This window comes from Charadrius vociferus, unplaced genomic scaffold (genome assembly GCF_000708025.1).
Source record: "Charadrius vociferus isolate BGI_N301 unplaced genomic scaffold, ASM70802v2 scaffold166, whole genome shotgun sequence".
Classification (NCBI taxonomy): domain Eukaryota; kingdom Metazoa; phylum Chordata; class Aves; order Charadriiformes; family Charadriidae; genus Charadrius; species Charadrius vociferus.
This window is the reverse complement of record NW_009649228.1, coordinates 1,614,497-1,638,612: the sequence shown is the minus strand read 5'-3', so window position 1 is coordinate 1,638,612 and position 24,116 is coordinate 1,614,497. Positions and strand designations below refer to the sequence as shown.

Sequence of the window (24,116 nt, the reverse complement as noted above, 5' to 3'; positions counted from 1 at the left end):
AGATTCGGTTGTCTAAAATGTCTGGGGTCTAGATCACTGTAGATCTCTCTCTTATATGTGGTCTTATGTGCGTTGAAGTGGTTTTGTAGGAAAAATGAATCACAAATGATTCAGAGCTCATATGATTCTGAGATCTGATCATTTTGTAAATGTGAGTAAAGAAAATGGAAGGTGATCAACGTGTGTCAAGATCTGATATAATGTGATTATTTGAAATGTATTGTGACTCTGAATTCCCTAGTAAATCAATCTAATGATATTAATAAGTTACATAACTTTGTGCTGTATTCAGATCAGGTTCTGTGAGTGGAGACAGTCAGAAAGCTTGGTAATACCCATGGATGAATGTGCTCTGACTCTCTCCAGCTCAAAGAAAAGTCAGGGTTGGAACAACTGCATCTTATGTTGCAATTAGGACAGGCTGGGAGCTTGCAGTGGTCAATCATCACATCTCAGCCAATGTGTGGTAACTTGCCAATTTGCAGTAGCCCAAATGCTTCTGATTGTGGTTTTGCATACTGTGTACTAATCCATTTCCTGACTGCTCTTAGTAAAATCTCATTTACATTTGTAAGTTAAATAAACAATCCTACACTTTGGCTTTTCTTTAATGGACTGAACAATAACATTATTTGGAAAAGTTAATTTTAACATCTTTCTAGAAAACTAGTTAAATGGACTCAAAGAGGTAATAATGTTTGTGGAGAAAGCATTCAAAGGGTTAATGTAAATTTTGTGTGGGTTTTTTTTGTTTCAACTCAATCCTGCACCGAGCCTCTGAAATTATAGGCATGCTCAAGCAGAACAACTGTGTTCTATTTTAGCTCAACATATTAATCCTTTCCATTCTGTATCATTTTGTTCGAATGTGCCTTCATGTTGCACACACTGCAAATAGCACAGATGTGCTAGGATAAAAAAACTCCAGTATCTTTCATATGGATCTTTATGAAATGCCAGTGCATGCTGAGAAACAAATTCGTCCTTCTATCAGAAACAAACACAGCAAAAAAAAAAAAAAAATCCAAACCTTCTTCTACTAAATTTATATCTGCAAATATTAGATTTGAGATAAAAAATCTCCCTAAGTGCTCAAATGATAACCACTGAAGCTAAAGAGTCAGATTTTTAGGTAGGAAAATTATCTGTTAGATTTTGGTCTTCTGCACAATATATTTATTATTGCACTGCTTTTTTTCAGGACTTATGTAAACTTTAAATCTCCTAAAATTAATTTGTAGAGATTTTCCTCTTCTGTTTTCTCCACATGTCACATTCTCTCAGTATTTTGAATATTACATGATTAACTCTTTCCTTACAGAAGCCACCCTCTTTTAATATAGTGTCAGTCTAATAACACAAAGGAAACTGCTGCTGGAGGGTGATAGGATTAAAAGCCAAAAAAAAAAAAAAAAGCGGGGCAGGGGGGGAATCTTAGAATTCATGAGTTCATCTTACCTATCCCTTTATTATGAAGTGGGAAATCATGTCAAGAGTAGTGGATTTTCTGGTGCAAACTGGATAAAATCTACTTTTTTTTTTTTAAATCCGTTTAACTCTGTGGGTAGTGTGTTGTTTTTTTTTTTTAAATTTACTTTAAAATAAGGAAAAAGCTTTTAGATCAGTTTAGGAACTAAGAACTTCTCATAGAAATTATGTTTTCTTACAGACCTTAACACTTAGAGTGTCAGTATACAGAGAGCACTTGACATTGTAAAGCTGTGTCGTGGTTTCACTGCGCTTCCTCTATGTGCCAGCCAGTCTCCATCTGCTATCTCCTGTCTTATTAATAGATTGCTCGTTCCTAGGGCAGAGGTTTGTCCTTTTGTTGGCTGTGTGTATCACACAATAAAATGAAGGTTCAGTGTTGGAAAAGAGTACCTAATAGCTGTGATGGTGCAAAGGAGCAAGACAATGTTACTCAGTTTTTAGAAATGGAGGGATGCACTCTTGTCTAAGGAAGAGTCAACAATTACATTGATGTGCAACTAAAGCTCTGTGCATAACACTGGCTCAAAATTTCACTCTTCTTACTAGTAATATCATAACTCTCTTGAATAATGCCCTCAACTGAACGTCCCTGAGCATTTCACCATTTTTTTTTTCCTCTTCTAACAGTCTTTGAGGTAGTTAAGTATTAGATAAGGGACCTTGCATGGGATTCAGTTTGAGATTAATGTACCTAAATTTGTCATCTGTGTGAAGGTACCTGTAGGTATACTAGATGGCTGAACTACTTCTGTAGTCAATGGAGAGCTAGGGCTTGATTCAGCTACCTAAATAAGAGGAAGAAGAGACATTTGAGATGCTATAAAGTATCCAGAATATCTGCATGGATCTGGTAAGTATGACAAAAGGCCTAAGGGAGGCCTTAGCATTTCTGGAAATCACACAGACCACCTTTAGACATCTCAAATGGTATTAGGTTCTTATGCTTAGGCAACTAAAATAAGCATCTAGTCAATATAGTCAATGGAGCCCAGAGCAAGTTTTAGGTGACCAGCCATGAGGTGTGGTTGCACAGATATTTAGTGCTATTTGAGATACTAAAGAGCTACCTTGCTGGCCTCCAGCCACCTCTCCAGAAGGAAACTGGTCTTCCTTGAGTCCTGTATCATGTTTGGCAGTCACAAGTCTTAAATACCTTATGACATCTGAAATAATACTAGGTGTCTACAGATGGGCAACTAAATCAAGCTGTCAATATCTACTTAGAGTGTGCTAGGGTCCCTTGATTATGCTGATTAGATCTTTATTGGTTACAATGAGAGCTTAAGGAAACAGCATGCTTGTAGGCACCTACCTTTTGAAAGGATTCAGTTGCAAGTATGTAGATCCCTTGTGTCATTTAGGCTCTGTGGAATATTTCCTCTGCTCTCTTCCTGCCACTGTAGAAGCAAGTGTCTTCCTCAAGCATTGGGTCATATTTACGCCCTATGCAGATGTTTTGAATAGCTGAAAGCATTGCATATGCACTAGATGTCTGCACTTGGGCAAATGAATTACTCTCCAGCTTTCTTAACCTCAAGCTGAATCCCGGCCATTATCTCAATTTTATATGCAGGGACAAGAGAAAAAACATTTCCTAAGATGGTTTCAGAATGTTGCAATCTGAAGTAAATGTCCAGTTCCTGTCAGTGTGCAGTGACAAAAAGGCTGGGGGGATGATCCACCTTCTAACAGAAAGGGTAACAGCAGTTAGTGTAACACAACAAGTTAAAAACTCCAGTCTGAAGTCTTTGTGAGCCAAGTCCCTATTTCCATAACACCTCTGCTTGTTCCTTCTCTCATAACACATGCTTATGGCATCAATACTTTTGGCATTTGCTGCATAAGAAAACTGGAAAGTTGCCTTGTCTTACCTTGTATATGCAGAATTCCAAGCATGATAATACTAAAATGAATAATAAATTGGATGCTTTAAATTTAGAGTTTGTGCTTTGTTTGGTGTCTCTAACTACTGCAGCCTTGTCAACAGCTCTCTCCTTGGATATTTATGTTTGCTCATTTTGCAGCCTGAAACAGGGTATTTGAAAAGCTCATTAGCAGAATTCTGTAAAACTGTACTTTTTAACTGAAGATTACATGTATTATATAGCACTATATAACGTCTTCAGATACTAGTGACTACTGGCTATATAATCTTGTTGGATTCTGAAAGATTTGCACCCAGAACTTGCCTGTCACTGTGGAACCTGCTTTTCTAGGTGTTTCTGAACATATGTTTCCAATGAAAATGCCTGTGTAGTTGTCCAGTATAACAGTTCAGATAATAGATGTTTTATGCAACCTTTATCCTATCTGACTTACAATCTTGGAAGTTGTCTAAGTTTAAGCTCTGAGTTTTGTAGTCAGTGAACTGAATCAAGTGTCTGCAGGGAGAAATTCATCTTGTCTAAACCACCAGATTTAGGATGAGATGAATTACCCTCTGGAGGCATCTCATTCATTCCCTTGATACATATAGGGCTTAAGGTTACTCATTTTAAAGTAGTCAACTGACTTTCAGGTGACTGAAGTTGATGATATTAATCTTCCCTTTTGTAATTGGAATGTGCACAGCTGAGAATGTGCTAACAAGCTCTTGGGCTTTTCATCAAAGCTGCACTGACAGTGAATGCTCGGATTTAGCTCACAGATGGTAGATGTTTCTACTGGTCTTTTGGTATTGCCTCCAAAGCAGTATCACAGGAAATTATTCAAATTTGTCCATTACTCAGCCATGAGAATCCATAAGAAAGCTGCTTAGAACAGCTCAAATACATTCCTGAAAAAGAAAATATATATTACATTTGATTATTTGGCACTTACTGAGACTGTCACACCATGTAAAATTGAGAAGTGTTTAATTTGTAACTGATTTGTTCCTTTGAAATTCCTTATTATTATACTTGAGTTTGCTGTCAGGTCAGCAGGGACAGAAGGAGCATGTGGTGGTAACAGTGTTCATGAGCTAAGTGAGCTGTGGGCAGGAGGCACGTGGGGGACACATTTAGTTTTACAAGAAAGAATCTGCGGAGGGGAAGTCTTGCACAAGAGTGGAAGATACCTGTGCCTGGCTGCTGTTTGCTCTTGAACTGGCATTTCAGAAGCGCAATGACCTGGAGTGCTGGAAACAGGAGCCACAGAGACTCGTCAGTTAACACCCTTAGCGACTGGGCACGCAATAGCAGTACCTAATGTTCAGCAAGATCTTAGCTTAGCCCCAAAATTATGAGTTTTAACTTTCTATCTGTATTTTTCTCCTTTTTATTAAAGGAATATTTTTTTAGTTTTTTATGTGCCTTCTTGGTTTACAATCTTTTTGGGTCGCTCCTTTTGTTTTCTTGGAAGCTATGGATGTTGGAGCCATGGAGGCCGATATTCTACCAAGAACAAAAATTTAAATGCATGCAATTAAGATCTAAGTAAGATGCCAGATTTCATGGAATTCATGGTTCTGGACTGTAAAACCAGACGCAGCAGAGGAACTCCAGACTGCTTTTTAAAGACAGCTTTTTCCATTTCAGTGGCAGGTGTCTTCACAGAATCACAGAATGACTGAGGTTGGAAGAGACCTCTTGAGATCGTCTAGTTTGACCGCTCTCAGAGTAAAAAGGCTTTTCTTTTGTTTAAATGCAATAACTTGTATTCCAGTTTATCCTGTCAGTGGGCACCACTGAGAAGAGCCTAGCTCCCTCTTCTTCATTCCCACCCTTCAGGTATTTATATACGCTGATTAGATCCTCTCTGAGCCTTCTCCAGGCTGAACAACCCCAGCACTCGCAGCCTCCCCTCATATGTCAGATGCTCCAGTCGCTTCATCATGTTCATGGCCCTTCACTTGACTCACTCCAGTAGCTCCGTATCTTTTGTACTGAGTAGCCCAGAAATGGACACAGTACTTTAGGTATGGCCTCGTGAAGGTTGAGTAGAGGGGACCTCCATTAGCCTGCTGGCAGCAGTCTTCCTAATGCAGCCCAGGATGCTCTTGGCCTTTTTTGCTGTGAGGGTGCATTGCTGGCTCATGGAGCATGTGTTGTCCACCAGGATCTCAAAATCTTTCTCTGCAGAGGTGTTTCCCAGCTGTTCAGCCTCCAGCGTGTACTGGTGCCTGGGATTATTCCTCCCCAGAGGCAAGACGTTGCATTTCTCCTTGTTGAGCTTCATGATCTCCTCTCAGTCCCACTTATTAGCCTGTCAAGGTCCTTTTGGATGGCAGCACACCCATCTGGTGTAGCAGCCACTCCTCCCAGTTTTGTGTCATTTGCACTCTGTCCCATCCTCCAGGTCATTAATGAAGATGTTGAACAGTATTGACCCCAGTATCAACCCCTGGGGTACATCACTAGTGATTTGTCTCCAACTGCAGTTTGTGCTCAGATCACAACCCTCTGGGTCCCTCCAGGTAGCCAGTGTTCAGTCCACCTCACTGTCCACTTATCTAATCTGTACTTCATCAGTTTGTCTGTAAGGATGTTATGGGAGACTGAAGTCATGATAAACAATATCCACTGCTCTCCCCTGGTCCACCAAGCCAGTCACTTCGTTATGGAAGGTTACCAGGTTGGTTAAACATTATTTCACCTTTGTAAATCTGTGCTGATGATTCCTGATCACTTTTGTGTCCTTTGCGTGTTTGGAACTGTTTTCCAGGATTAGTTGCTCCACCACCTACCCAGGGATTGAGGTGAGACTGACCAACCTCTAATTCCTCAGATCTTCCTTCTTGCCTTTCTTGAAGATAGGAGGGGCATTTGTGACATTTTAAAGTTTTCTTACAAAAGTCAAATCTGGAATAGGCCATCCTGTGTGAAGAGAGGGAGCAAGGTCCTCACTGTTTCTTTTTTCTATTCTAGTCTTTAACCTTAGCTGCCTCACCATGTAGCGATAGGAAAAGCTTGTCAAGACAGCACAAGATTCCCTGTAGTGTTGGTAGGAACTTTTCCCATAGGAAAAAGAAATATATATGAAGGCAAAAACCATCTTGTGGCAGAACTCTTAGGGAATGGAGTTTTTAAAAATGGAAAAAATGTGAAGTGGATTTCACGGAATCCTAATTGTAGAGGCATAATCTGATATTTCACTTCAAGTGCCCTATAACAAACCCAGATCAATTTGTTGCTGCTCTGAAATTTTAGAAATCAGCTGTGACTTCTTTAACCTTTTTTCCTCTCCTTCTAACAAAGTTTTTTTAATGAATTTGGGGACCAAGACATTTTTTAAGGCAGGCACTCTAGTTCCGTATAGTAAAAAAACCTCATGGCGTGAAGTATGAAATACCTAATGAAGCAAAATATGTGTGCCAATGGATTAAATATACTTTTATGAAACTGGTTATTCTGCAATGGGCTATGAGATGTGTAGGTTACATGACAAGAATGCAGCTTGCAGGTAGCTGAGGCAATAATCTTTTAAAAGACTGGAAAGCATAGTACACAGAAATCAAAGGCATGGTTTATGAATGGTTTATAACCATCCAACTGATAGGAGGATGGTTTATAAATAAGTTCCATTTTGCTCCTGGATTTTGCACAGAAGAAAGCTGTAACTTAAAAGCCAAGGAATGTGAGTAGCTGCAGCTCAACACTGATAGTACACCTTTTCATCCCCAAACTTTTCAGAAACTCAAACATCTGTATTATAGAAAATAAATTCACAATAGAGAAGACTGCTTAAAAGTAGAGGAAAATTGACACCATTTATAAATTTGTAAGTTAATTCTGAAATCAAAAGTATTATCCATTTAAACATGTTTGCTTTTCTGCATGAAGTAACATCTGCAAATTGGAGCCAAAGCTTGGATTCTCACATTCTATGAATCTAAATTGCATTGCTTAGTTATATAAAACGAAAGATCCCTGAGGTAGTGAACATGTTGCCTCCCAGGTTTCTGTTTGCTGTTGTTATTTTTCTTATGTTTTCCATAGCCAACAAGCTGCCTTAATGGAATGACTTTGGAGGTGAGTAGTATGACTGCCAAATCAAATGGACTGACATTGTATGCGAGGAATAGAAAGGGAAATCTGAGACCACAGAGGCTGGGTAAAATCATGCATTAATATGATGGAAAAATTTCCATCCCCAGAGAACAGATGAAAATTTTCTTTAATCTTTTGAAATGTGAGGTCTGTCATAGAAGTTCCTTTGGATCAAAAGTCAGAATTTGTAATTCCTGCAATGGTGTATTTCATCTGTGCTTCCCAGTGGGAGTGAATTGATCTGGATCATGCAGTCTACAGTTACCCAAGATGTATAAAAGATGCTGTGCATGTAAGTGCTATTTGTTTCCTGTTAGAACTGCATTGTCAGAAATAGTAAAGCTGTGAGTGTTCAACAGGCACAGCTGACTTAGAGCAGAAAGTTTTTTGTATTTCAGTTTTATGTATTTCAGTTCTCGACAGAGTGCTTATCAGGAATATTGTACTGACCATCTCAGTTCCCCTTAAGGCAAGCCCAAAAGGCACTAACATTGTTCTACTGTTCTCCAGTTTTCTGTTGAATAAAGAATCAAAACAAAGGTGAATGTCAAGAAAGAATAAGCATGCTAAAATCTTGTAACCTTTGGAAGTAGCTGGTATGTGAGATAAAGAGCGATTAAAATGCTTTAATAAAGATGTTTAGAAAAAAGCCCTTTTTGTAGTTAGTTTAAATATGCACATGCATGCCTACATTAAGCACAGTCTTACAGGTGTAGTCTTACGGGGGAGTTAATGGCTCTGTAAACCCAGAGTAGGATTTGCTTCTGCTTTTCTGGCCACGTGGGCAGTGAAGTCCTTTCCTTGTGGGTAGAGTGCAGAGGGAGGGTATGTCCATGAAATGTCCTCACCCACATAATGTGTTAATTATCCTTCCGAATAAAACACAGCAACATTTTTTCTTGTATGCCTGCAATCCTGCTGAAATTGCTTTCCAATCCCATGAAAAATCCTTGGCTTTTAACCACACAGGGAATTATAGATCAAAACTGTTATCTAGAACAGCACTAAAAAGTGATGCACTGAAATAAGTACGGGCATCTGAGTTTCTAAAGAACTTCGTTATACTGTCACATGAAATACAGCACCACTGGCATTACTCAGTGGAAGCAGACGAGTTACTGGGGACACAGACCAAATCCTCTCTTCTCTGTTGCTGTAAGATGAAGGGAAATTAATATTCCTTCCAGTATTCAATCTCAGAAATACTTTCCATTTTCTTTAAACAAATAAGCACCCCCCCCAAAAAAAAAAACAAACCCCAAACAACCCCACCTAAAACTTTAATGTACTCCTATTTAAAGCATTAAAGCCTGTCTGCATGTTTTGAGAATTTACCACTGCTCTTAACTGTTGGCATTTAATTCTCCTAGGCAACCTTTTGGATTTTACGTGTTAATTCTATAACTGTGTAAATCGCATCATATTTATACTTCCCTGTTTCTTAGTTTTAACTCTGGCAAAAAAGATTGAATATGAAGTATCCGTTATAAAGAGTGTTGCAATATAAATTAAAGTCTTAGGAAAATGCTAATTAGGAAATATGAGTTTGGGGGGGGTGATGAAGAGGAAGGGAAGTGGAAGAGTCGTTCCTTTCAAAACTGTTCCATTGGCTCTGCTGCCTCTCATGTTTCTCTGATGGTGTGTCAGTGCTAAGGCAGACAGCTTAGTTTAAATTGAATAGAAGAATCACACAGGCCTTTTGAGGCATTCTCTATCAGTCTGTTGGTTGCTTGACTTGCTCTGAGCTTACTGGCCGCACTACGTATCAGACACTCAAGCTTGCTTCTGATCTGTGAGTCTTCGGCATCCTTCTCCTGGAGGGCTTCCGTGATTGGTCAGCAGGATGCAGAGAGGGCTGGAAGGAGGTTTAGAAGTTGGACAGAGTGGAGGATCTGCAGGTCAGGTTTCCTTTTCAGACATAAGGGGAATACCTTCTTGAAGGAAATGCTTTCAGTGGTATGGTCTGGTCTAATAACCCTATATTTAACTAAAACTTGTAGCCCTATATTTAACTAAAACTTGTTTTGCTTATGGCCTCTGACAGGCATGTCTAAAGTACATCTAACATCATGTGCTTTGTGATCTTGGAAAATGGCATACAGGTGGGTGCTTTTCAGAAACATACCTCTCTCTTTTAAAATTTATTTCCCCTATGGACTGCGTTTCAGGATAAGTTAATCTCATCACTCTCTCTTGTCACTGCAACTCATCAGCCCTTTGTCCTCCCATTCTCTCATCTGCTGAAGTAATCTGAGATGTCTCTGGGATATAGTTAGTTCCTTCCTGCCACAGTTAATGATAATTCCTCATTTGAATCTGCTGTGAGGCTTTGGGAATGTTACCTGTGTCTCATTTTCTCTTTCCTTCTTTCCTCATTTGGCTTTCCATTTCTCTATCTATGCTCTAAACGCCAACTTTTTTCCCCAATGTTTTTCTGTACATTTCAAAGAATGTAATGTACACTCAGACAAGGACTCCATCAAATAAAGGATTACCAAGAGACTGGGTGATCAGTCCAGACTAAGCGACTGCATATTTTTATGCTGTTTTTGTAGAAAAGGGGTTTGGTCTTAGTAGTCTGCTCAATTCTGTGGGTTGGTAATAGCTATCCAGAACAGTGGTGCAAAGAGGCACCAGATTTTCCCTTACTCTACAGGATATAAATAAAATAGTGATGAACATACTGTAACTAGTGAACAGAAATATGAGAATGGAATGAATGGGCAGAATTTGTCATACTGCCTTTTAAATTCATCTGGTCTGGAAGACTGTTTGCTTTCCTTTGCAGAAGAGAAAGCTGGCCTGAATACTATGGCAGATGCGACACAATTGCCAATCCATTGCCCCATTTGGCAAAAATATAACTATTCCATTGCCCGTGAATCATTTCCATACTGTTTGCACCAGAGTATTGGCAGTGTATGCAAATGGCATGCAAAATGATGCAGACTGGTTCTGCAGGTTGGAATAGTCTGAGCATGTGAAATCCATTGACTTACTATGTCATGACCAGGCCAGGTGTCTATATAGTAATAAATATCACCAACCACCATAGAGATATAGGCAGAAAGAAGAAAACTCTACCCAGATATGTGCATTAATCATTGCCCAGTCAAACTTGGGTTTATTCGCTTTGTCTCCTCTCGGTTCTCTGGGGTGCCTATTATTTAGAATGAAGAGTCTGCTAAAGTAAGACTCTTTGCCATGTCCTTTAAAGTTTGTTTTGTGTGTTTCTGCACTTTGTAAGGAAGGAAATTATACAGTTAGCTGCTCGCCATCGGGTAGCGAGGAGTGGTTCAGGCGAGTCATGTAACTGAGCAGACAAATCTGTTGCACTTCAGGATGTATGTACCCCTCAAAGTGGGATGTGACTGCTGGAAATGGCAGTGGTAATATCAGTTTTGTCACAAGTATAAGCATATATATATTTTTATATATCAGCCTGTATGATTTCTTATGTTTAGTAAGGAGCTTAATTTTTCTAGCGATTAGGAGGAATGGAGCAACATAAAGGAATAGCTGCTATCTCTGACATCCCATCTTCACCCAGGTTCCATAAGGAATATATTAGGTAAATTGTTGACAGTTTATTAACATAAACACTTACCCTCCTTGTCCCGTTCCTAGCAACCCCTGGAGGATATTGTGTGGGACTGAATGGATTTCCTGACAGCATGCTTGTAAAACATGTGTTAGAAACTTACTCCCTTGCCTGTCACGAGTGATTATTATTTGTATCAGTAATGGTTATTTATAAAGCCACTAGAAGGAAAGAGGCAGAATAATCTACTTTGCCTTGTTCTCACCTTCTCCATTCAGCATTCCTATTTTTTCACAGGAGGAATCAGGGCACTTAAATCACAGTTGATAAACAATATTTCGTAATAAAGGTACAGCATCCTATTCAGAAACAGTTGTATATCTACTTTCACCACTGTCTTAAGTTCCTGCTCTCTGAGGACACAAAACTACTCCAGATCAGGGCACAGATCTAAATGAAATCCAGCACTGTTAGCACTGTTTCTAGCATGATTTTGGCCCATGTCAGGTAACAGCTTCTCAGACTTCCTGGACACGGTCTGGAGAGCAGTACTGGCACAGGGAGCGTTTCCATTTTGAAGGAGGCCATCCTGTTTGGTGGAAGGAAAATTTAGCTGCATGGTTGCAAGCTGTACTTTGGCAGGTGCCTCTGTGACAGTAATCTCACTGTAGTGCCGGCAGCAGAGGTCTGTGTCCACTGATTAGAAAACAGCTGACCACAATCCGTGCTGTAAACCCGCAGTTTTACACTAAGGGGCCAAACCAGTCCAAGCTCTAGAGCTTCCTGGAGAAGAGAGAATCTGAGTGGTTCTGCAAAACGACTCTTTTGGGTGCAGTCTGACAGAATAGGTATGAGTGAGACTTAATCACCTGTTGAGCAGGAAGTATTGGGAGCTGGCTCTTCTTCAGCTGCCACCAGCTGTGAGGATCATGGGGCTCAGTGAACAGACACTTTCTTCTCAAGCCTGTTCTCCACCTCTCGCTGTAGACAAAAGCCCAGGTAAGGCAGTGGTGGCTAGTTCAGTCAAGCAGTACCCCAGCATGGAAACAGCCTGGAAACAATTGGCGTAACCCTCCTGGCTCAGCAATCAAATATAGTAAAGGTCTAGTCACTGTCATTCACTAGCAGGCAGAATGGTTGCAGATCTGCCTGTTACTGGGAGCATGGCCATGTTCAGAGCTCAGGGGAACTAGAAGCCATCGCTTTGACAACAGGCAAGCAAAGGGAAAGGAAAGAAAGACAAAATTATGTTGGAAAAAAAACAGTACTTAAGTGTGAAGAAGCAGTAACGATGTCATGGAGGGGAGAAAGAAACGGGAGACTTTTCCATCATATTCCTATTTCTTGACCCAATTCTGCTTGTTAAAACATGCATGAAAAGGTATTACCTTGTAATGATTATTGCTTACTCCTAATTGAAATCTATAATCCCATTACAAATGCATCTGGACACATTTCATCAAACCATATCCTGTTGCGCAAATTGAGATCCAAGTTCATAGCTCATTTCTAAACAAATTACACACAGTATGAGAATCCAGGCACTGAATTCGGCATCTTGTAGCAAATGCTGCCAGTTCCTTCAGGTTAACTCAGAAACTGGGTTGCTGCTGTTTGCAATTTCTAAAGCATAGCAGGATAACTCATTTTCCAGGCTGCCTTGGATTTCCAGTTAGGCTACCTCGTGGGGATATTTTGTCTTCTGCAATATTCTACTGGTGGAGAGAGAGAAGCTTAAATATACTTTCTTTAAGACTTTCTTGCAAACTGGCAGGCTTTTTCATCAAAACTGAAGGCAAGGCTGCTCAACTAGAACATCTCTTAGTCTGCTGACCATTATTTTGCAGACCTGGAAATTGAACTGGAAATAAATATGTTTTTAAAGTATTCTGATAAACATACAGAATAGCAGCTCTGACTTGTTTTCCCATGCTAGGTTCCACTGTTCCACCTTTCAGTGTAAGATCTGAATTTGTCCATTACAGATTTGGTAAGGAAGACACAAAAGTCAAGTTTAAGGTTACCTGCTGCTTGCTTTCTGCTCTTCCACCTTTTCCTGCTGCATACTCCCCTGAATACGAACACCTCCACCTCCCTCTACTTCTTAAAATAACCATACAAAACCGCTAATTTTGCTTGAAAGTTAGTCTGTTATCCACCTTTTAATAATGTCACAATGTTGGACTCTAGGTGGCAGCATATGTGAGTGAATACTGGATGTTTGTGCTAAACTACTGATTTCAAACATCTCAATCGATAACCATTGTAGACTAGTCTTCCTTAAAAGCACTTATTGTTTGCTCCTCTTAGTCCCTATTTTCATCCTATAAAACCTAGTTATGTGCTTAACGTACCAGTGTTGAATGAATTCAGATCAGCACGTTAACAGAGCTTTCATGATGGTTCAGAGCAGGCTCCTGTTCTCTACTGCAGCTTGAGGCACAGATGAGGAAGAGCATCACAGGGCACTCAGCCATCCTAGTCTGGAACAGAATGGACAACACTTTGGTAGAAAATGTGCATTTTTACTGCTGTCGTAGAAGGTGAGGTGCATCTCTGTGCCTTGGCTCTTCAGTAGCTGCTTATGCTGTAACAGATGATGCCTTGTCAGGGTTATAAAAGGCTGGGGGCATATTTATTCAAGTGTGTTCCAACACAAAAACTAATATTCAGGGGCTTTTCTAGCTGTCCCTGTTTAAGTGTACTGGAAGTGAAGGAGGGTTAGAGAATGTCTGTGGACTGTTTTTTGCACAATATAAGCCACAGTTATGTCCTGATGTCAGATTGGGCAGGTGGCTATTGATCTCCTCTAAGAGCGAGCCTTAGGGAATATGTAAAGGACTAAGTTGATTGGCAGTACAGAAGCAGGGATCTTATTCTGTGCTCATTCTTTCATCCCAGTACACAAAGATTTTTCTGGAATGGGAAGAAAGTCTCCATTTCTTCTTAGTGCTCACCACGTATCTGGCTAATCTGATGTAGAACCAGGTCTAATGAAAAGTGTGCTGGGGTATCAGCAGCTTACAAACAAGGCCAGAAACATTTTTGAAGACACATGGTGAAACTAGAACAGTAGCAATGTATTGTGCTTGGGGTATGTGACCTTCACTTTCTGCCTGTGGTGGGTCCACATCAGCCAGCAGCTGAGCACTTACCCAGTCACTCACTCACTCCTCTCCTCTAGGATCTGGGATAACATAGGAAGTGTGAGCATAACAGTGGAGAGAAGTGTTAGATACTAGAAATTTATTTTGTCTAAAATAATTTTAAGTCTATTGTGTAGTACAGTTGGGGAATAACAAGAGTGGGGCTGCTCCACAAGAGAAGACAAGCCAGGAACAACAGGGCAAAGAGGGGCAGCATCCACTCCAACAGAAGCATAGACCTGACAAGTGTAGGGATGGTGACAATTAGAAGACTCATTTGCAGTCTAGCGACAATCTGAGATTCACAAAGCAACAAGGCAAAACAAGGCAGGAACAGAACTGAGTGCAAACATACCTACAGCATAGTTCAGGCAAGGAGCTTAACTGAGTCAAAGCAATTAAAATCTGTTGATGCACTGAGGGCCATGACAATTAATTATCTAATTTGGACTATTGGACTACTAAAATTTTATTGGAATAAAAATACATCCTTAGCTTCATTTATATTTTATGTTCTCTTTTGCCCATATAACAAGAGTTTGATATAACAGCATTTTTTTTTATTCCAGCAGCTACAGCTCTAATTATAGCCCCGTTGCCATAGGGCAAATCCGTGGACATGCCTATGCCCTGATATAGTAAAAACACGACCACTCTCACTACCTGGGTAAATCTCTTTTGGGCTGTTTCCAGTGATAGTGTGTAGTGATTAAATCGCTTTTTTAGAATGTGTGTACAGTTATTGCCTTAGGCCTAGACAATTGGATCCCTGGGTCCAATGAGCACAGCCCCAAAATAGTTTTCTCGTAGTAGTCTGGTTTTGCAATGCTACCGGCACTACTGGCACTCAGAAAAAAAAAAAAAAAAAAGGAAAAAATGTGTAAATAGGACACCAGTCCAAGCTCTTATCCACATGTGTACACATACACGTACAGCCGCATAAAATAAAACAGATGATTAAATTTTCTTGCTTGGTGTTCCAGAATGGGCACTGAGAAGGGAGTGAGCTTGATATGTGAGCAAAATCTGTTAAACTTTGATTACCCTCAGCCAACACTTCTGCTCACCTACTTCCACATCTATGTGAATAGAATGTTACTCTCTGTAACCTATAAAATATGAAATACAGCGTCTGCTAAAAGTCATATTTGTCCTTAAAAATTTTATTTATTTCAGGAGGCAACTCTTCTTCTCATTAATACCAAACAGGCAAGGACTCGAAAGTGATGCAGATGCTTTTTTTTCCAGCTGTTAACTGCTGTTTAGACTTTCCATTGTGATGCTTTTGCTTCTGTGATTAGCACATGGCTGGGTATGAATAGATTTACAGACTAGAATCCTTAGGATTCCTGTGCAGGAAGAACAACAAAGTATACCACATACCTACCTTTGCCTCAGTCTTATGCTCTAGGCAATAAGCAAACAATCTGAGGAACTTTCCAATATCACCTATGTTGCAATATCATGTTTTCTTGTTCTGTAATATCTTCATTATAATCCTTAGTGATATGCCCAGTGATACTGTGCAATTTTATAGGATTTATTTTGTACATGGAGCACAGTGCATATACATTATGCTTTCATTTGAATATATGCGGTATTGAATGTAAGGATATTAAATATTTTGCATACACATATACATATATTTAAAGCATAATGAAAAGAGGTTAATTGCGGGGGTTAAAAACAGTAATTTCTTGGGAAGTAATGAGCTCATATACTTAAAATATTGCTTTCAAGCTCTAAAGGTTGTCATGCAGAAGGTGGAAGAGGATTTCAAGTGATGCCTGATGCAGAATGCAAAATAGTGGTCTGAATTCTGACTTGATAAGTGGATGCTGTGCTCAAGGAAGCGGTAAGCAACATAGGCATTAACTGGGTCAGCTTCATGGGAAGAAGTTAGTCCAAAGAAGCAAACCAAATAAGAGCTGTCAGTGCAATGCTGTTAGGGTTATTCCCATAACTATTACTGCCATAACCATCCTTATTTATGTCAGAGCCTTTCAGAAAGGCTCCTTATTTTGCTCACACTGATTTTCTCCTACCTAGGCAAGAAGGTGAGATAGGTCTCGATCAAGTCCTAGTATGAATGCACTAACCTGTTTGGTCATATTTGGATGTGGGTCTCTGTTGCTTTTAATGAACTAAACTAAAAAAACAGAATCTGAGCTCCCTCAAGTTATGAAAATTAGATTCTGGTTCTTGCTGAGGAGAGCCTAAAGCATAAGCCTCTCCCTGAGAAAGGAGGTTTTTATTATAAAAGACCTCCTAAATAGACATGTTCAGGCTAACATTGCTCAGTCATCCTCAATTTGTTTATGGAAGATTATCCAGCCAGAAGCAACAAAAAAGTTGTATTTATGTTCTTTCAAATACAAGCTATGTCATGTGTGCTAGTTTTACAGTCCTAAAGCTGTTGGTTTGATGCTTTGCTGTAGCATACGGAAAACATAAACACATAGATTATGTGATGATGAGCATGAGTGAAATTATACAATTAAATAATAATTATAATAATATTATAATAATTATATAAATACATTCTGTAGAATGTATTTGTTTCCTTGAAAGTCACTGAAAACACATTCAGTTGCTTCTAACCACCAGTGGTGGTTCTAAGGCTTTTTAGTTATTACAGATCTCAAAAGAAAATTCTGCAGCAGACTTGTGTGAGGGTGAGCTTGCATATGATGCAACAGAGGGTCAAGAAAACAGTATAATATAAAACAAGAACATGTAGGTTTTTAATTGTCAAAATAGTACTAAAGGATTAAAATATTTGCTGCTGTATGTTGGAAAATGAAAAAAAAAAAAAAAGTCTATTCCTTTACAAAGGACCTTGTAACTTTCTTTTTCAAGCGTTTTGCATTCAGCCTAAGTGAATATATGCCCACTCTGCAAGTTTGTGGTTAGCACAAGGAGTCCTTACTGATGGTACCATGCAAGCACATGAATGCATCATTACTCTGCAAGTTATTTAAGGCTAGTAAAAGTGTATGCATGGGAACATCTTACATGTTCAAACAAATTATTATGTTTCAACAGAAACTGTAGTGCAAGGTGAGCCTCAGAAAAAAGCATGCCAGCCCAGTTATGACAAAAAGTTCCTTACGGGAGAATTCGAGTTTCTTTTGGCACTCCATTCCCAGTCCCCCTGCAAGTGCAGTTCTGTAATGTCTTTCTCTCAGCTTTAGCCTTAGGCAGTAACTCTAGTTTGATCTATAGGACAGGTCTAACACTGCAGCCAAAAAGAATCAATATTCCTAGGAAAAGAATTTTCACATTAGTCTTTACTTAACTTTAAAAGATGCCTCCAAAGTGTCATTCTAGGATTTCTCTTTGTCTCAACAGTAACCAAAATCCTAACACCAAATCCTGCACCTCAGCTGAGTTTCACAAAAGGCCAGATGGACTTTATCCATACTGAAAATTGGCCAAAAGAGTTCTTTTTTGGAAGCCCCAGCTCCTTTTGGCAGCCCTTTCACAGACCTCATCCCCCTGAAGCTCTGGGCTGCTTCTTTTACTCAACAAACCTAATCTTAACTGGCTACCATAAGCCTAGCCTGGGCCACAGGAGAGGAAACCCTCTCTGTTCAGAAATATGCTTAGATAAATATGATACAATTCTCCAGTTGTAGCACCAGCTTTTACTTAACAATGGAGGGTATGTTGCAGCCCCACTACAACTTCATCTCTGGGTTGCCTTTGTCTCTAAACCACCCCTGGCTCTAACACTAATGCTTGGCTGATACATATGCCAAAGATGGTGCTCCATGCACAGATTCAGTGTTCTTCCTAGGAGGATATTAGAGTATGCCCATGGGTTTCTTCGTCAGCTGCTGTCCAGATGCAATCAAACTTAGCTTTGGACTTTCAGTCAAAACTAATCTTAACCCAAACCCTAAAATGAACCTTAGGAAAAACATGCCAGTGAAGATGAAAAATTCCTAAGGAAACAATTATTTTTGCACCACTCGGTTCCTTTAACAGCTCTCTAATGATTGAGGGAAAGACCCTAGAGCTACAGCTTGAGTGGTACAGAAGAAGGACTGTCTGAAAAAAAATAATCCTGTAGGCTAGATTTCCCCCTTGAGTAAATTCTTTTCTGGGTAAGATGAAGAAGGGCAGTGTCTAGGCTTATTTTATGGTTGGTGTTGCATTTAGGAATAAAATTACAGTTAAGAGAACAAGAGGAACTGTGGGATAACTGTGTTTAGGAGTCTGGAAAATCCTCTAAGAAAAGGAACAGTTGATACTTGAATTTTCCTCTCAGGGATGTGGAGACTCAGATAGGAGCAGGAACCAGGGCCAGGGCAGTCAGCCTATGACTTGGGATTCTTAGGGTTCAAGAAAAAATAACCACAGAAATCCAGTCGGAGTGTAGCTGCAAAGGGTCTGCCACAAGAAAGATGCAAGCTGCAGAAACACTTGACCCCTGGAAGACTTTTTCATCCGGGCTGTGGTGCTGGTTCTTGGAGTAGGGTTCAGCCAAGACAAAGGCCAAGGGTTCGGAAAGGGAGAAAGCCACAGTTGGAGTGCAGCTGCCAAGGGGCTGCCCAAGGAAGGGGTAGACTGCAAACAGAATTGTCTTCTGGGAATCTGTTCACCTGAACACTGGCTAAGTGTGCTCGGATAGGATCCAGGCAAGGCCGAGGTCAAGATTAAACCTTAGATTATGGTTAGGAAAGGGAGAAGGCCTAGCACTGTGGTTGGAGTGGTGCAAAGGGGCAGCCAAAGGAAGGTGTGGGCAGCAAAAGCGTTGTCCCAGAGAACATTTTGATCTGGCAGATCTTCAGCAAAGGCTCAGCTGATACTAGGATTAGGGCTAGGAAAGAGACAAACTGTAAAACTAAAACCATCCAAGTTAAGATGAACTCTATGTGAAACCCCAGTGCCATGACCCAGTTGAACAAGTTGTCTAGGGAGAATTTTTTATGCAGCATACCCCTGCAGTCCCACTGCAAGTGCAGCTCAAGTCTTTGTCTCTTTTCTAGCCCAAACCGTAACTCTAACCCTAGGCCTGGGCCCCATGACCCACATCAACAATGTGTGAGGAGAGAATTCTTTCAGCAACCTATGCATTCCTGGGCAGCCCCTTTGCAGCCCCAGTCCAGCTTCAGCTGTAGGACTTGTCCCTTCCCTCACCGTAACCCTCAGCCTTGTCCTTGGCTGAACCCTAGCTCAATGCCAGTGCCACAGCAGTCCTGCTGTCCTGAGGGCACAATTCTTTTGGCAGCCTTGATTTGTCAACCCCTCTGTAGCCTCTCTCGAAGAGCAGCTGTAGGCTTTGTCCCTTTCCTAACCAACACCCTCAACCTTGACACTGGTCCTGGGCCTCACCTGAGCCTTTGTCCAAGACCCAGTGCTCTGGCCCGGATGAACGAGTTCTTAGTGGACAATTCCTTTTACAGCTTTCCCCTCAATTTTTCAGCCTGTTTGCAGCCCCAGTCCAACTGGAGCTCTAGGCTTTCTCTTTCCCCTAACTGTAAGGGAATCCTAATCCAAATCCTAACCTATGCACATGCTGTACTTTATATCCATATTCCCAGGCAAGGCAGAGCTGAGAAAATTTTCAGGGAATCACCCCCCACCCCCGCTTTATTTTGGCTTTATGTTGCAGTCCTATTACAACCAGAGCTCTAGGTTTTCTCTCCTTCTTAGACCTAACCCCTAAGCATTGCACTTGGTGATGGTATCAGCTTTCTCACAAGTTGTAACCTTACCATGTTCGGTTGCCACCATTTGCACTCCCATCCCAGACTCAACTATTTCGATACCAGAATTCTGGCATCAACTTGTCTTTCTTAGTTTTCTGGAACTTTCCTAGAGCCCTTAAAGCTGTAATTCTGGGGTTTCCTTTTCTCTCTTTCCTTAATTTTATGGACAGAGACACCAATCACATCACAGGTACTGTATTCATCTGAATGACCATTCTGTCTATTCAGCCTCAGCTCTTACTTTCCGTTGTCGGATCTTTTTCTTGCCAACGTAGCTTTGAGTTTTCTCTTTGTCTCAGCTCCAACCGTAACCCTAAGAATAGGGGAAGCTTATGGCAAGGAAATTCAACCCTTGTCGAGACAAAATTTTCTCAGTACAGAGATCTTTTTGCAGATCAGACTTTTCTTTGTCAGTCTTTTTTCAGACCCATTCCTCTGGAACTCTTCAAGTAGAGAGTTGTTTGGTGGTTTTTTTTTAATCTGTACCAATATGTTAACCTACCCTACCAGCTAGCCAGTGTGTGTGCTCTGTCCCAGTGTTTGGTGTTTGTAGGTATGAATTCTATGTTCATGATTTCTTTCTCCAGCCCTATTATCCTACAGTTGTATCTCTAGGTGTTATTTCTTTCTTTTAACATGTTACTTTAATTGTAAACATTACCTCTGTTGCACTATGACAGCATTGTCTGTCATTAATAAAATCAAATAATGAAGAAACATTTGAGGCAGAAGCATAGATTTCTGTTTGGGTTTGGTATTTTTTGCCCCTACAGAAAAACTGTCTTTGAATTCCACTGTTGGCTGCACTCTGTAAGAAAGACAATCATGCATATTGGATTTTCAGGAGTCATCAACAGCTCCAGCCAGGTCCTTAGCTCAGTCAGTTGTAAGGCCAGCATGCTGCAGTGCTCAGTTATAAGGACCACCTTTGAAATGTGGAAAGTGATGCTGGTTTGGGGGTAATACCAACACGACTTGCTGCCTTGATATATGGGTAAAGCAGTATGCAAAAAAATTTTTCTTGTGATAAAAAACCTGTTATTTTCTTTTGGCTTCTTTTGTTATCTGCTTATGAGCGGGTTTCCATTGCTAAATTATCGGTTAATAGCGCTTTTCATTTAACTCCCAGCAAGTTACGTTCACATCTGTAGGAAAGTCCAGACCTGTAGGGCTGTCAATACAGAACAAAATTAAGTATCCATAAATTTGAATCTATTATATTTTCAGTTTGACTTGAGGGGATGAATTTTTGATGGAATAAAGAACGACACAAATATTTTTTTCCTCCTGAATTGCTTAGAAATAATGTTATACAAAGCACTTTTTTATGGTTAGGCACCTCATTGATAGTATTTGCATTTTATTTTTATTCTTTTGCTACATAACTAACTAGAAAGTCATGTTTTGTTTAAATGGCTTGACTATTTTGAAGCTTAGGAGAGAATTATGGGTTGGACTGTGGCTGTTGGCAGTGCTAGATGGCATATTTGAAGAAGCTTTCCTTTTAGCCATTAGATAAAGTAAGTTCTGTTAAAAGTTTACTGAAGGAAGGGTATATATTTTTTTTTTCTGTGTTTGAGTCTTCAGTAATGCCAGTGGGAGTTTTGTTCAAAACTCTTAAGAGAACGTAGCTAATTACACGAAGAATAGTTTCCCTTTTCCTGCCTTCCTTCCCCGTCTCTTCCCTATCCCTTCAGATTCCTTCAAAATACAATCTTCCTATCTGGAAGTGCAATAGTCATCTCCCATAGTCGTAAGGAAGTCAGCATTTCAGCAACAGTGAGATGACTTCTAAATGGTAAATTAGTTGTCATTTCACCGAGCCTAAGCTCGCATAACTTGTTCAAATGCCTGCATATTTTCATGCTTGTTATTCTTCCCAGGTGGTGTTAGCTTCCTGGGAGAGGTGATTATTTTGAGCAAGCAGGTGGTTTTTCTGAATTACATAGGTCCTTGCAGGTACTACACACTGTGTGCAATTTTTCAACTATGATGAGGCAGAGCTGATTCTTCCTTGTTAGCACGTACATGAAAATATGGAAAAATATTTCAATGTTTATCTGAAGAAAGCTAGTTCAAGGAATACAAAAAAAGCCTGGACTTTTATAATTGGAAACTGGGAATGCTGTGTATCTTTCCTCCAAGTTATATTTCCAAATCATCTTATCTAAGGATTCTCAAATGAAAATCAAATCTAACTTAACATAAAACACATATATCCGTGTCCTTTATTGTCTCAAAGATTTCCTTTATTTATAAGCTGGATCAAGCACTTGAGAAACAAGTAGGACAATCTGACACTATCACCAAGAGAACTTTTGCTGCGATACTTTTAATATTAGTTTTGATTTAATCTCAAACTAAATATAACTCAATGAAAACTTGCTGTGTATTTAATCAGTGTTCAGGGAAGCAAACTACTACTGTATATTGTTTCTCCTTATAAAATATTTCAAGATTTTGATGGAAGTTCCATATCACTGTGGCACATTCATCCACCTGATATCAAAGATTTACACTATGAATTTCATGTGGTGTCAAAAACTCCACAAACTTAAGCTGCATTTGATTAGCAAGTGTTGCACTTAGGAAAAATTGCTTTTTACACAGATTACTATTATAATTTTAAGTAACATGCCAAAATGGGATTTCAGCCTTCTCTACATTCCATTTTGACCCTGAACTTTTCCCAAAGATCAATACAAGTTTATTCATTTGAATTGCCCATATTCTGAAACTTCTGTTAATAAAAAAGCGTTAGTAATCAAAATTGATGTTGATTCTTCATTTCTAGCATAATATGGAGAATGATTATTGCACTAATTATATTAATAGAGTAATATATACTGTGCTATTCATTTCTCATGGCCTGAAATATTAATTAGATCTTATTTGTAGAATGACAGTTCACACATAAGATGACTCAAATTCTTAAATGGTTTCAGATAATAGATGTCCAACAAAACCTTGGTATCTGTTAAAAATATACTTCCCCTTCAAGGGCTATATTTGCAAACAGTGAGTGTAAATTTTTTGTCACAAGGCTTTGGCATAAATTCATATCTTCTGTTACACAGGAAGTATGTATTGTATGTCTGTATGATGTACACATATGAACATACATATATTTGAGCAATGATAATGTCTTTCTTGTTACTTATTATTATTTCACAGGAAGAGTTCATGAATTACTTCTTTTACTAGAACTGACTGGAGAACTGTCCTAAAAAAGGACCTTGAGCACGTAGGAGCACTGTCTCCTAATTCTGCACATAGTTCTAGGTTGTTACCTCTCCTTCAATATGAAAGAATGGCCACTGCAGCCCTTTAAACCCAAACCTCTCAAAGGTCTTTAGAGTTTTCTGTTTCCACAGCAACATATCTATGACCTCCTTCAAGTTTCCCAGCATCTCTTTTTGTAAAGTCCTGTGGGATGAGCATGGAGTACACCATGTGCTATCAAAATCCCATGCCTTGTTGTTCCATAATGTGCTGCATTTGTGAATACAGTCCTAAATTGTATAAATCTGGTTTGCAGCCATATAACATTGCCAACCCCGGTCTCATTCACTTTCAGCTTTCACCCCTGGGATTTCTATATCATTAATCTTACCCACACCTCTCCACCAGACTTGAGTGTTTTTGTATCTGTTTTTAATTGGATTTCCCCGGGTATATTAGGTTGTATTTTTTTCGGAAGAGGACACTCATTTTGCTCCTTTTGGCACAGATTTCTAATCTCTCTGGGTGTCTTTGTGTCATGTCATCTAACTCATTGCTTTTCACAGCTCCATTCAACAGGACTGTTTTCAAGTAACTGTCCTGCTCACTCTAACTGAAACCAGCACTAACTGATCTCCAAAGCCAATCAGTAGGCCATTACCTTTCACTCCTGTCTAGGGTGAAAGCCCACATGATAACCATTTTTACGTTACCCAATTTGAATGATTCCACAAAGCAATTGCAGTTTAACTTTTATTTCCCCCCATATTCTTTCTCATTTCCAAGTGTGAATGAAGCCATTCCGTATCTGTCTGCTAAAAACAGCCACATGCCTCTAAGCCCATCTTCCAGCATGGGCTGTGGGCAGTATAGGATACATTTCAGTAAGATGAGTACAATAATAGAAACCAAGTGGAAGTTGCAATCGTGAATTTATTATCTTCATTATTAGTTTATGACTGCAAGTGATGATGAAATTGTTGGGTTTTGGAGTACTAAAATGTCTTCTGCGTCCAGAGTATCCATTATG

The 24,116-nt window shown here is 39.7% G+C and overlaps 1 protein-coding gene across 1 annotated transcript in view; it reads right to left on the bottom strand.

The window, feature by feature from the left end:
• The window catches only part of UFL1 (UFM1-specific ligase 1), a 52,990-nt gene extending 29,202 nt beyond the window's left edge, over positions 1-23,788 (bottom strand). The window contains exons 1-2 of the mRNA XM_009889017.1: positions 23,748-23,788; positions 23,155-23,290 (exon numbers count right to left, since the gene is read on the bottom strand). Of these exons, the coding sequence (XP_009887319.1) occupies positions 23,155-23,290; positions 23,748-23,788 (177 nt within the window). The remainder of the gene's footprint in view (positions 1-23,154; positions 23,291-23,747) is intronic.
• Between the last annotated feature and the right edge of the window lie 328 nt (positions 23,789-24,116).